At 39.3% G+C, this 12,783-nt stretch overlaps 2 protein-coding genes across 2 annotated transcripts in view; one reads left to right on the top strand and one right to left on the bottom strand.

The window, feature by feature from the left end:
- Positions 1–12,783, top strand: part of TTLL7 (tubulin tyrosine ligase like 7) — a 94,570-nt gene that overhangs the window by 47,859 nt on the left and 33,928 nt on the right. Inside the window, exons 16-17 of the mRNA XM_023751784.1 lie at positions 2,486–2,620; positions 4,434–4,514. Of these exons, the coding sequence (XP_023607552.1) occupies positions 2,486–2,620; positions 4,434–4,514 (216 nt within the window). The remainder of the gene's footprint in view (positions 1–2,485; positions 2,621–4,433; positions 4,515–12,783) is intronic.
- LOC102421242 (ribonuclease inhibitor-like) lies at positions 9,529–10,891 on the bottom strand. Its single transcript, XM_014453574.2, is given in 3 exon segments — positions 9,529–9,657; positions 9,660–10,579; positions 10,582–10,891. Coding segments are annotated over 3 exon segments (1,335 nt in total). The 5' UTR covers positions 10,868–10,891.

Here is a 12,783-nt window from a genome sequence, read left to right as displayed (position 1 = left end):
CCGGGTCTCTGTGGGATGCTGCTTCTCTGAGAGAGCGACCATGCCCACAGCCATGCCATTATTTTATAGCAGATGCTACGAGGCAAAGTAAGGGCGTGAGCAAGATGTTTACAACATTCTCCTGGGTTTCAATCCTACTAAACTACATGCACCTGAACTCTATCAAGCCTACATCACTCAGGCATGTGGGGCCACGTGTTCAGACCATAGGTTCAAGCTTACAACTACAGCTGTTGGCTATAATTGTGCTGGGAGGGGCTTGCCCTCCGAGCTGGGACTTGCATGTGGCAATGAGAGGACTGTGCCCTCTCATCAGTCCAAGGCTTGAACCTGTCCAAAACACTGTAGCGGCTCCCCACAATAAAGTTTTAATTCTGTTTCTTTGTTACTAATGTTGTGGCCCCACCCCATAACAAGGAAACAATTTCCAGAGGATGAGGCCCAGGAGTCAGGATTTTAAAAAGATTCCCAGGTGATTCTAATGTGCAGCCAAGCTTGAGAACCACTGCTATAGATAATATTAAAAATATATCTAAACGTGCAATTCTTTGTCCAAAAAATGAGCATGTTCAAAAATTAAATGAAAAAAATTTGGATATACTCGATGGAGATTTTCACACATAATTGAGTGATAATTCCATTGATTCCACAGATGATGCTGAAAAGAAAAATTTTGCCATCAAATTTCTTAATAGTATTACTCCTTTGGGAATGCCGTGTCATAAATTAAAATTGAAAGTGGGTGCAATTATCATGCTATTGAGAAATCTCAATAGTAAATGGGGTCTTTGTAATGGTACCAGATTTATTATCAAAAGATTATGACCTAACATTATCGAAGCTGAAGTATTAACAGGATCTGCAGAGGGAGAGGCTGTTCTGATTCCAAGAATTAATTTGTCCCTATCTGACACTGGCCTCTCATTTAAATTGATTCGACGACGGTTTCCCATGATGCCAGCATTTGTGATGACTATTAATAAATCACAAGGGCAAACTCTAGACAAAGTAGGCATATTCCTACCTGAACTCGTTTTTGCACATGGTCAGTTATATGTTGCTTTCTCTCGAGTTTGAAGAGCATGTGATGTTACAGTTAAAGTTCTAAGTACTTCATCACAAGGGAAATTAGTCAAGCACTCTGAAAGTGTTTTCACTCTTAATGTGGTGTACAGGGAGATATTAGAATAAATTTAATCACTTTATCAGTCATTGTTTGCATCACTGTTGTTTTCATATCATGTTTTTGTTGTTTTCATATCATGTTTTTGTCATTTTTATATCATGCCACTGTTGTTATATCCTTTTGTTACTTTTTATTTATTAATAAATTTATATATTATTTTCATATACATTTTACTAATTTCCTTTCATCTCTCACACTTCTATTATAGAGAAAGGGCAAATAGCAATATTAAAATATCTCTGCTAATTAATTCCCTTTTTAAAAAAATATATTTTATTGATTTTTTATAGAGAGGAAGGTAGAAGGATAGAGAGTTAGAAACATCGATGAGAGAGAAACATCGATCAGCTGCCTCCTGCACACTCCCCATTGGGGATGTGCCCGCAACCAAGGTACATGCCCTTGACCGGAATCAAACCTGAGACCCTTGAGTCCGCAGAATGATGCTCTATCCACTGAGCCAAACTGGTTAGGGCAATTAATTCCCCTTTAATGTGCACAAATTTTGTGCACTGGGCTACTAGTGTAGTTGATAATTTTGTTGAAAATCATCTGAGGAAATATATGATTTTATAGTGTATTATGCAGTATATTTGACAATTTGGAGAAATTTGTTGTGTGGAAAAATTTTTAATGGGACTGTTGATTAATAGGTGAAAAAATAAACCATTGATAAATTATCCTTAGAGTACTGAAATACAACATTGTTTATGTTTTCTGTATATTAAATTAACATATATTATTCCCTCCTTAGCATGAGTCCCAGAGATTCAGTATTGAATAAGTCAGTGAATTTATTTGGCTATCAGACTTGTAGATGCTGAAATAGATAATGCCAAGTACGTTCACAAAAACCAGACATTTATTTAATTTGTTTATTTACTGTGGATGATGTTTCTAAATGGAAGAATCTGGAAAATATAAGTGAATGAGTTTCACTTGTTAACAATGAATGATTTTTTTCTTTTTTCCTAATTAAGAATCGCCAAAGGTATATGTAGTAAGTGAAACTTTTGACCAGGAAGTCTTTTTTAACTATTCATATTTATATTTTAGTATTTTGAGATAAATAAAATGCAACTGTGTGGAAGTATAAAAGATATTATTGGGAAATCATACCCACTTAATCCTAAGAATTTAATTCTAAGAATAAATGTAAAAAATATTTCTTTTGCCTTTTTTATTGTTTTGCTTTTTTTAATTAAAAGTGCATTGTTTTCACCTAGAAATATCTTTCAGACTATAGTGGCACAATGAAATAAGACCCCCTCCAAATATCTGTATTCTTTCAAATTTAAGAGTGAGTCTTTGCGGCAACCAAGAACAAAAGAACAAGAAGAGGATCTAACAAGTCAGACCTTACTTGTCCTCCAGGACATGAAGATCCGTTTTCCAGGGAAATCAGATGCAGAAACACAACTTCTGGTAGAAGATGTGAGTATTTGACATGTATAAAATTCCAAGGAGCTCATTCCTTTTATTCATCTTAGGATATTAACATTTATTTACCCATGGAGGCATTCTCAATGACATAGTAAACTTAACTGATGTTCTCTTCAACCTCCTCAAGCTGCAGAAAATACAGTGGCTATTTGAATTATTATGATTCATGAGCAGTGAGATTACCTTTATAATTAGCAATGCAAAATACCTTTTAGTGCATTGTCCCATTTTAATGATGCAATCAAGTGAAAATGATTCATGTTATTCAATTATTGCTCTTAATAATGAAAGAACTATCAAGTTAAAGTTGCTTCTATAAAGATTTAGAAAGATCTAATATCAAATTGATATGTAATAAAAAAAAAGTGGGCTTTGGGCATAAAATATCGAGACTGTGACACCCTGAATGATTTTGGTCAAATTTTGAAATGGCTTATGCTCTGTTTTTCTTGTTTCACACACATTTGCACCACCCAGTGGAATATTCTAAAATGGCAGAGTCCTAAAATTCACATTAAACTCAATGACTTTTCCTAATTAGAAAGGTCCAAGTTATTTAAATATTTTTGGTGAGAGAACATTTCTTAATTTAAAGTTCTGTCTCTTCATTCAAACATTCTTTTCAAATTGCTGTTAGTAGATTCCTTAGTAATAGAACTTTGTTTTCTGGTTTCCCTAATATTATTATTTTTCCAGTGGAGAGGACACCATCTAGTGGCCAGTTGTAGGATAAAAACCAGAGCTATGCACTTGGCCTTTTTTCACTTTTTGGCATTACTTTTGTCTAAAGCAACTATCTAGAAACAAATAATAAAAAATGACTTTATTTGTTTAAAAAATCAGTCATGAATATTTCTATTTTAAATCATGACATAGTTGTAACCAAAACCCCCAAATATTTTGCATTGTTGTTATATATTTTAAAAAAAGTAAAAATAGCACCTTGCCTGCAAATGAACTGTTATTTGTCACATCAAGGGAAAAGGAACACAAATTGATATTATTTGTAAGTCACTATGCTAAATATGGTTTTATTTATATGTTATCTTATGTAATCAAGTTCTTTTCTAAATATAGCCAATGACTTTGTACCAGACATTTTGCTTCTATTTCTTAGCTATATTAGTAAGATGCTACCGTTCTGAATCATGTAGAAGAAAAATTAAATAATCAGAGAGTAGAACTAATATTTGTGGCTAATGTGATTGTTTTATCAAAAAACATGGGCTTACATAATTAATAACTAGTAATTAGATCATTAGATTATTAGTCATTAGATTATTTACTATATGTTCACTATATGCAGCAAATATTTTAATCTGTTTGTTACAGTATATATTACTAGAATATATATTCAGAAATTTTGCAGATTTGACAAAAACAAAGGGATAATATAATCCTAATTATGTATGGGCTATCTTCTAATGTATTATTCAATATTCTGTTATTATGGGTGATATGGTAAATACAGGTTTTGAAATTAAAATGGAAAATCTACATTTTGGGCTTCTTTCCAAACCTTATATGCCTAAAGACATTTTACTTCCACTTATTAGAGACTGTGTGCTTTTTACAGCAAGAAGCAAAACAATTTGGATTCAGATGGCTTCTTAACCTTATGTTAGAAATCCTTGCACATGTCTTTTTTATTAAAGTAGACATTCTTCATTGCAAGTAATATCATAGTGCTTTCATTTCACAAATTCAGTACTAAATCCAGTTTCAACCCATTTATTTACTTTTTACTTGTTACTTTTGAGGAAAATTCTAGATTAAATTTCTTGATGTTTCTCCCCCATGACAGATCCTTGAAAACTGGAAGTTTCATAAAACAAAAGTGGCTTCATATTGGCTCATAAAATTGGACTCTGTAAAACAACGAAAAGTGAGTAATGATTCAAAACAAGTTTGCCCTTTTAGATCGTCTTAAACTAGAATGATTAGGCCACATTCATAGTCAAACTATATACATATTTATTTGTTTACTCATTTCTTCAACAAATATGAATTGCATACCTCCTATGTTATAGGCAATGTCCTAGATTCTGAGGATAAAAAAGTGAATTAAAAAAACCTATGGTCTCAAAGAGCTTACAAACTTGAGTAGAACAGGTTCAAGAGTAAAAAAGATAGAGAAGAAGGAAACAGCTAGTACTGGCATTCTTTGCAAGCAATTTTGCTGTTGAAGGGAAAAGAGATGGGGGTTAATGACAACTTTCCTTTAAAATTGAAGAGATTTAGCCCTGGCCGGTGTAGCTCAGTTGGTTGAGTGTTATTCTTTGCACCACAGGGTCACAGGTTTGTTTCTCATCAGGGCACATACCTAGGTTGTGGGTTTCATCCCTGGGGCTTAGGCAGGAGGCAACTGGATTGATGTTTCTCTCTCTCTCTCTCTCTCTCTCTCTCTCTCTCGCATCTCTCTCTCTCTTTCATCCTCTCTCTCTCTCTCTCTCTCTCTCTCTCTCTCTCTCTCTCTCTCTTCCCCTATATCTAAAAAAGAAATCAATAAGCATGTACTTGGGTGAGGACTAATAATAATAAGATGAAGAGATTTACAGTTTGTGTGCTGATGAGAATGATCTAGAAGAGAGGAAAGAGAGGTGACAGAAAGTCCTTAAGTAAGTAATTGGGGGAGGTTTGTCCTAACAGGAGCATTAATTCTAATTATCTAATAGGAGGGAAGGCAGAGGCCATGGCATGTTGTGAGAAGATGTGAGGGCTTTAGAGATTTGAGCAGGCAGTGGAAGGTATGTAACAGTTATCTTGGAGAGTAGGAGACGGGTGTGGCCAGCAGTCTGAGGGGCCCATCAAATGCATTGCAACATTATTTTGGGGGAGAGATACAATTTTATTAGCTTTAGTGATGATGTTGTATTCCTTTAGTAATGCAAGCTATTATTTCCCCTTTCTAAGATTTATTGCAATAAGCTGAAAGTTGACACTAATTAAATGATTACCTAACTTACGTACTCTCATCCGAGTAAACTGAACTCATTATATTAACACATTCAACAAATACTTGCTTGATGTTCTGGCATGTGCCAAATATTGTGCTACTGTTGAGGAGGGTGTGACAAAGCTGGTAACAGAGGTAGATTGCAAAACGCATTACAAACCCTGAATAGATTTTTGCCAAATCACTGACTATATGGCCTTGCTTGATTAAAATAAAGACCTTTTATTAGAATAAGTGTTCTGAGTTTTCTCAAGTCCATGTACTTTTTGTAATCTAGAAGTTAGAATAGTGTAGGTAAGTTGCTGATTAAAACAAAACAATCTAGAAACAGATTAAAGAATTTATAAGATATTAACACATGATCAATGTGACATTTCAAATCAGTGGAGAAAAGATAATTGTTCCCCTAAATGATACGGAAACAATTGAGTACCTATTTATAAGAAAATTAAGTTGTAGCCTTATCTCTTACCATATACAAAAATAAATTTCAGGTTATAATTTTACGTGTAAAAAAGAAAGTATTAAAAGTTTAAAAGAAAACATAAAAGGATCTCTCTATATAAAAGCCTAAGTGACCATTACGACCGAATGACTGGAACAACCGGAACGACTGGTCGCTATGACATGCACTGACCACCAGAGACAGATGCTCAATGCAGGAGCTGTCCCCTGGTGGTCAGTGTGCTCCCACAGTGGGAGCGCTGCTCAGTTGACAGACCCGTCCTGGTGGCCTACCAGCCAGCTACAGCCACTCACTCCCTCAGGTCCAATCTGGCACCGATGGACCAGTGCTGCTGGCAGTATCCCGACAGCGCCACTGGCCTCCTGGAAGTCAGCCTCAGGCACTGTGGCTACTTGCTCTCCCTAAACACTCTGCAAGGGAGAAAGGATATTAAAGTGGCTGCCAGGTGGGTCCCGACAACTGGTGCAAATGTCAGTGGGCTGGATCTAGATCCTGGGCAGGCGAGGGCGTCCCACCACCTGCCCAGAGGGCCATTCTTGTCTGGCCCCCTGGCCCCTGGGGACCCCACCTGTGCATGTATTCGTGCACCGGGTCTTTAGTATATTTATAATCTTAGAATGGGAAACAATGTCTTAAGAAAGACCTAAAACTCAAAATATTAAAAAAGTTTGACCTATTTGATTACATAAAAACTTACCAATGGCAAAAAACTCCTTAAACCAAGCTGAAAGGCAGAAGCAGTGAGGGAGATGGGGGTATTTGCAGCACATAAAACACAAGCACCAGTAAACCAATACCTCCTATGAATCAATCAGCAAAATAAACTATTCTATAAATATTAATAAATAAAATGGCAAGTGTATAAAAAGGCTATGAAAAGACATAGCCTTCAAATAGCCAATTCATGTATACATAGTTTCTTGGCCTCACTAATGATGAAGGAAAAGCAAGTAAAAACCATCATATTGGCAAAAATTAATAAGACAGATGATATCCAGTCAAGGAAATAATGTGGATAAAAGGGCCTTTATCACACAATTAGAGGGAGAATACATTGGTACAACCCTTTAGAAAGATAATTTGCACGACCTATTAAAATGATAGGTGTCCGTAACCTAATGACTCAGCAAAACCACTTGCCGAACTCTATCCTACAAAATAATTGCTGAGTGAGAGACTTTGAGTAGGCAGAAAGAGCCGTTAGCCTGCAATGTAGGTCTGACACCTGAGAGTGAAAGGCAGAAGGGTGGAGTATGAAGACCCTTAGACTTTAGTGAAGTTCTGAGAAAGCCCTGGCCAGCTGATGGGGAGCCCAGAACAAAGATTGCTTTTCTGGAAATCAAACTGGGCAGAAGTAGTCCCTCTCTGGTAACCCACCCTGTTGGATCCTCGGCCAGGAGCAGTCTGGGGAGAGCATAAGCGTGGCTTGAGTGTTGCAGTGATCCTGAATGGCGACGCCGTCAGCTAACTTCACTCTTGGAAACAAGTTAATTCAAATGGCATGTCTCCATGGCTGCCACAAAGGCTGGGTGGGGTGTGATTTAAGTCGACAAACATTTATTGGTTGCCAATTTTGTGCATGAACGATGGTACTGGGGATTTGCAGAGTTGTTTCTTCATTTATTTATTTGCGTATTCAACCATGCATTGGACAAGAGTAATTGAAGGACTACCACATCCTGAGCACCATGCTAGGTGTGGAATGCACAAGATTCGTAAAAATCTCTTAATTCCATTTAGAGACCGTTGTTGAAATATGTGTCTCACTGTTTCTGTTCCAGGATCTGAGCATTTGCTGGTTGCTCATTAGAATGTTGTAAAACTCTTAGATAAGAATGCCATGCACATGAGCTCTTCCACATGCCTTATTTCAAAGTTTCCTTAATGGGTGTACAATGTAAAGGTCAAGGATGTAGGGATTAAATACTGAAAAGAATCCTTACCAGGTGAAAATGGAAATAGCTAGTCTTACTAAATGCCATGTTGTGGTAATTTCACACTTGCATAATTTAGCTTTCTGCCAATAATGCAGTTGCTTTATATAGTTTGTAAGGAATATATGAAGTATGAAAATATTGCAGTGTTGTGTTTTGTGAAAAATGCCAAATTTGCTGAAAAGTTTCGTCTTTAGGCATAAACTAAGATTGGAGGATGAAGAGAGATAAGTACTGATGTTAACATGGTACTATATTTGCATTTATTTTAGGGTTCTAAGAGATCTTTGTTTATCAAGTACTTTTTTTCTCTAAATAATCATTTTTCTTCAATACCTACTGTAGTTGCTTCTGCATGCATTTTGATGTTATTATTTTCCATCTCTTTTTTATTTGGGCTAACGTAGATGCTATACAGACCTGTTGGTTTTGTATCAGCAAAGATGCCTTTACCCTATAGCCATGGCTGTTGAATGCATTCTTTATACAGCATGTAGTAATGTTAATGTTACTTCTAATCCTCCTCACCTCATGCCATTATTTTAATTTAGCACCAACTGTTCAGCCATATGGAGCAATTTATCATTCAATATCTGTATGTTCTTATAAAAATATGAATTGGTCTCTGTGCTTTATGCCTTCAAATGTGCTGTATTTCATATGGAAAAAGACACATCTTTTCATTTTATTAATTCTTCCATTGACTGAATCTTCCATTTACGTTTTCCCTTGGAGAACTTAATGTCGGACTGGGATGTTTTTAAAAGTCACAATGTCCGAAACAGATGCCCATGTTCTGTATGTTTGCCTCACTTGAATCCACAGGTAAACACAAAGGGCACCTTGCTGATCATTTGTTTTTTTTTTTTTTATTTTCCATCCACTTTCTTTTAACCCCAAAGCACCCAGAGGTCTAAAAGAGCATTACAAAAAGAACCTACACTGATTTACCTCACCCAGCCGGCCTTTCTAAACTTATTTAGTGGGTGTTTTACTAACGGGGCAGTCATTGTCTTCCCATCTGTATGGTCTTTTAAACAAACTAGTCCTTACACCAAGGCCCCGATGGAGGGAGTGCCTAGGCAGCCTTGTTTATATACAGCGATCACACCCATCTTCCCAAGTATTACTTAACTGGAGGTGAATTTGAATCTTAGAAGAGACCATTTGATTCTCTTCTAGGGTAGTATTCCATTGTGTAAATGTACCACAGCTTTTTTTATCCACTCATCGACTGATGGGCACTAGAGCTGCTTCCAAATCTTGGCTATTGTAAATAGCACTGCAATGAACATAGGGGTGGATATACTTTTGAATCAGTGTTTTGGATTTCTTTGGATAAATTCCTAGAAGTGGAACTACTGGGTCATAAGGCAGGTCCATTTTTAATTTTTTTTTAACCCAAAACATTTTAATAATTATAAAGTGTCCAGAATGTTTACAGAAGCTGGTTTAAGCATTTCCCTTCAGTTAAAGCTAAGGCACCCGGAGTGAGCCCCGAGAGCTAGCCAGCCCCTCGGGCGCCTGGGCAGGGGCCCAGGGCTCAGCAGATGATCTTCAGGCTTGGCTTCTTCTCCTCCACGGCCCACAGGAGGTCCTCTGTCTCCTCCCTCCAGTAGATGTCATACAGAACCAGCTTCTCCAGGGGGCAGCTGGGCTGCTGGGCTGCTGGGCGCTCTCCGCCAGCTTCATGGCGCCCACCTCGCTCATGCAGTTGTTGCTGAGGTCCAGCTCGAGCAGGCTGTGGTTCGCCAGCAGGAGGGCGGCCAGGCTAGTGCAGCCCTGGTCGGTCACCTCGCAGTCCCCCAGCGAGAGCATCCGCAGGGTCATGCCCGGCTGGCCCAGGCCCTGGCACAGCACCTCCATGCCCGAGTCCCCCAGCTTGTTGTTGCTCATCTGCAGCTCCTGGAGGCTCTGGTTCCGGGCCAGCGTCGCACTGACGTGCGGGCAGCAGGTGGCCGTGAGGCTGCAGGATTTCATCTACAAGGACTCCAGCTGGCAGCTGGGCTCCTGCAGGCTCTCACACAGCAGCCGTCTGCCCTCGTCCCCCACCTCATTGCCAGCCACACTGAGCTCCTTCAGGCTCTCCTTGGCTCTGAGCACCCGGCAGAGATCCTTGCAGACACTGGCCGTGAAGTCACACTCCCAGAGCCACAGGGTCTTGAGCCTGGAGCTAGGGCTCAGCAGCCCAGGGCACAGCTCCATGATGCCTGGGTCCCCCAGCTGCAGCTCTCTCAGCGAGGCCTTGGTGGCCACGATGCCACACAGGTCCTGACAGTTGGCCGCGGTGAGGCCACAGCCCTCCAGCCTGAGTGACTCCAATGGGCAGGTGGAGTTGGCCAGGCCCTGGCACAGCATCCGGGCGCCAGCCTCGCCGATGTCATTGTTGCTCACCCCCAGCTCCTTCAACTCCCGCTTGGCCCTGAGCACCGAGGCCAGGGCCTCGCAGCTGGAGGCCATCAGGTTGCTGTACTCCAGCTGCAGCCTCTCGATGTGGCACTGGGGGTCCAGGAGCCCCTTGCAGAGCAGTTGCAGGCCCGCGTCCCTCAGCTGGTTGTAGCTGAGGTCCAGCTCCTGGAGGGAGGGAAGGGAGCGCAGCCCGCCGCCCACAGGTTGCAGTTCTGGAGGCTGAGCTTCTGGATCTTGCAGGTGGGCTGCAGGCCCTGGAGCACCAGGTGTGTGCCGGCATCGCCCAGCTCGTTGGAGGAGAGGCTGAGCTCGGTCAGGGCGGGGTTGTCTTGGAGCGCAGAGCTCATGTCCTTGCAGCGCCCCTCCGTGATGCCACAGTCGACCAGCCTGACCACCTGGTACTGCTGCGTGAGAGGCAGGAGTTCTGTCCACCGGGCATTGCTCAGCTGCTGGTAGTGGAGGTCGAGACTCATGGTGAGAGGCAAGTGTGCTCTGGTGCCGCCTCAGACTCTACCAGCTGTTTCCGGTTGGGACCGGGGATAAAGGCAGGGCCATTTTTAATTTTTCGAGGAAACTCCATATTGCTTTCAACAGTGGCTGCACCAGTCTGCATTCCCACCAGCAGTGCACAAGGGTTCTCTTTGCTCCACATCCTCGCCAACACTTGTTGGTGATAGCCATTCTGACAGGTGTGAGGTGATATTTCCTTGTGGTTTTAATTTTCATTTTTCTGATGATTAGTGATGTTGAGCATCTTTTCATGTGCCTACTGGCCATTTGTATGTCCTCTTTGGAGAAGTGTCTCTTCAGGTCCTTTGCCCATTTTTTAAATTGGATTGTTTGTTTTTTTGGTGTTGAGTTGTATAAGTTCTTTATAAATTTTGAATATTAACTCCTTATCAGCTGTATCTCTGGCGAATATGTTCTCCCTTTCAGTGGGTTGTCTTTTCAAAGGATTTGTCTGTGCAAAATCTTTTTTATTTTAATGTAGTCCCATTTGTTTATTTTTTAGTTTGCTTCCCTTGCCTGAGGTGATAGATCAGAAAAAAATATTGCTACGAGGGATGTACTGCCTCTGTTTTCTTCTGGGATATTTATGGTTTGGAGTCTTAACATTTAAGTCTTTAATCCATTTTGAGTTTATTCTTAGGTATGGTGTAAGAAGGTGGTCTGTTTCTATTTTTTTTTTTTTGCACTTATCTGTCAATTTTTCGAACCTATTTATTGAATAGAGTTTGTTTACCCCATTATATGTTTTTGGCTCCTTTGTCAAATATTAATTGACCATAAAGACATGAGTTGATTTCTGGGCTCTCTGTTCTGTTCCATTACTCTGTATGTCTGTTTTGCCAGTAGCATGCTGTTTTGATTACTATGGCCTTGTAGTATAATTTGGTATTAGGTAGCATGATTCCTGCAACTTTGTTCTTTCTCAAGGTTGCTGTGGCTATTCAGAGTATGTTGTGGTTTTATATAAATTTTTAGAATATTTGTTCTAGATTGCTTTGGGTAGTACGGACTTTTTAATGGTGTTAACTCTTCCTACCCATGAACATAATATATGCTTCCACTTATTTGTATCTTCTTCAATGTCTTGTGATTTTCTGAGTACAGATCCTTTATACCCTTGGTTAAATTTATTCTTAGTATTTTCTGAAGCAATTGTGAATGGGATTCTTTTCTTAGTTTTCCTTTCTGATAGTTCATTGTTGGTGTATTAAAATGCAACAGATTTCTGGATATTTAATTTTTATCCTCCTGCTTTACTGTGTTCATTGATCAGTTCTAGTAATTTTTTTGGTGAAATCTTTAGTGTTCTCTATATTCTGTATTATGTCATCTGCAAATAATGACAGTTTTACTTCTTTTCCAACTTGGATGCCTTTTATTTCTTCTTCTTGTCTGATTGCTATGGCTAGGTCTACTAGTACTAAATTGAATAAAAGTGGTAAAAGTGAGCATCCCTGTCTTGTTCCTGATCTTATGGAAAACACTTTTAGTTTTTGCCCAGTGAGTGTGATGTTGACTGTGAGGTGTCATGTACCGCCTTGATTACATTGAGGTATGTTCCCTCTATTCCCACTTTGCTGAGAGTTTTTATCATAAAAGTGTGCTGAATTTTATCATATGCTTTCCCTTCATCTATTGATATGATCATGTGGTTTTTATCTTTCAATTTGTTTATGTGGTGTATCACGTTTATTGACTTGTGAATATTGTACCAACCTTGCATCCCTGGAATAAATCCCACTTGATTATGATGTATGTTCTTTTTGATATATTGCTGGATCTACTTTGCTAATATTTTGTTGAGGATTTTAGCATCTATCTTTATCAGGGATATTAGCCTATAATTTTCTTTCTTTGTAGTGTCTTTGTCTGGTTTTGG

The sequence above is a fragment of the Myotis lucifugus genome, unplaced genomic scaffold, assembly GCF_000147115.1.
Source record: "Myotis lucifugus unplaced genomic scaffold, Myoluc2.0 scaffold_25, whole genome shotgun sequence".
NCBI classification, from domain to species: Eukaryota; Metazoa; Chordata; class Mammalia; order Chiroptera; family Vespertilionidae; genus Myotis; species Myotis lucifugus.
Note: the sequence above shows the minus strand (reverse complement) of the source record. Positions and strands in the feature narration are given on the sequence as shown.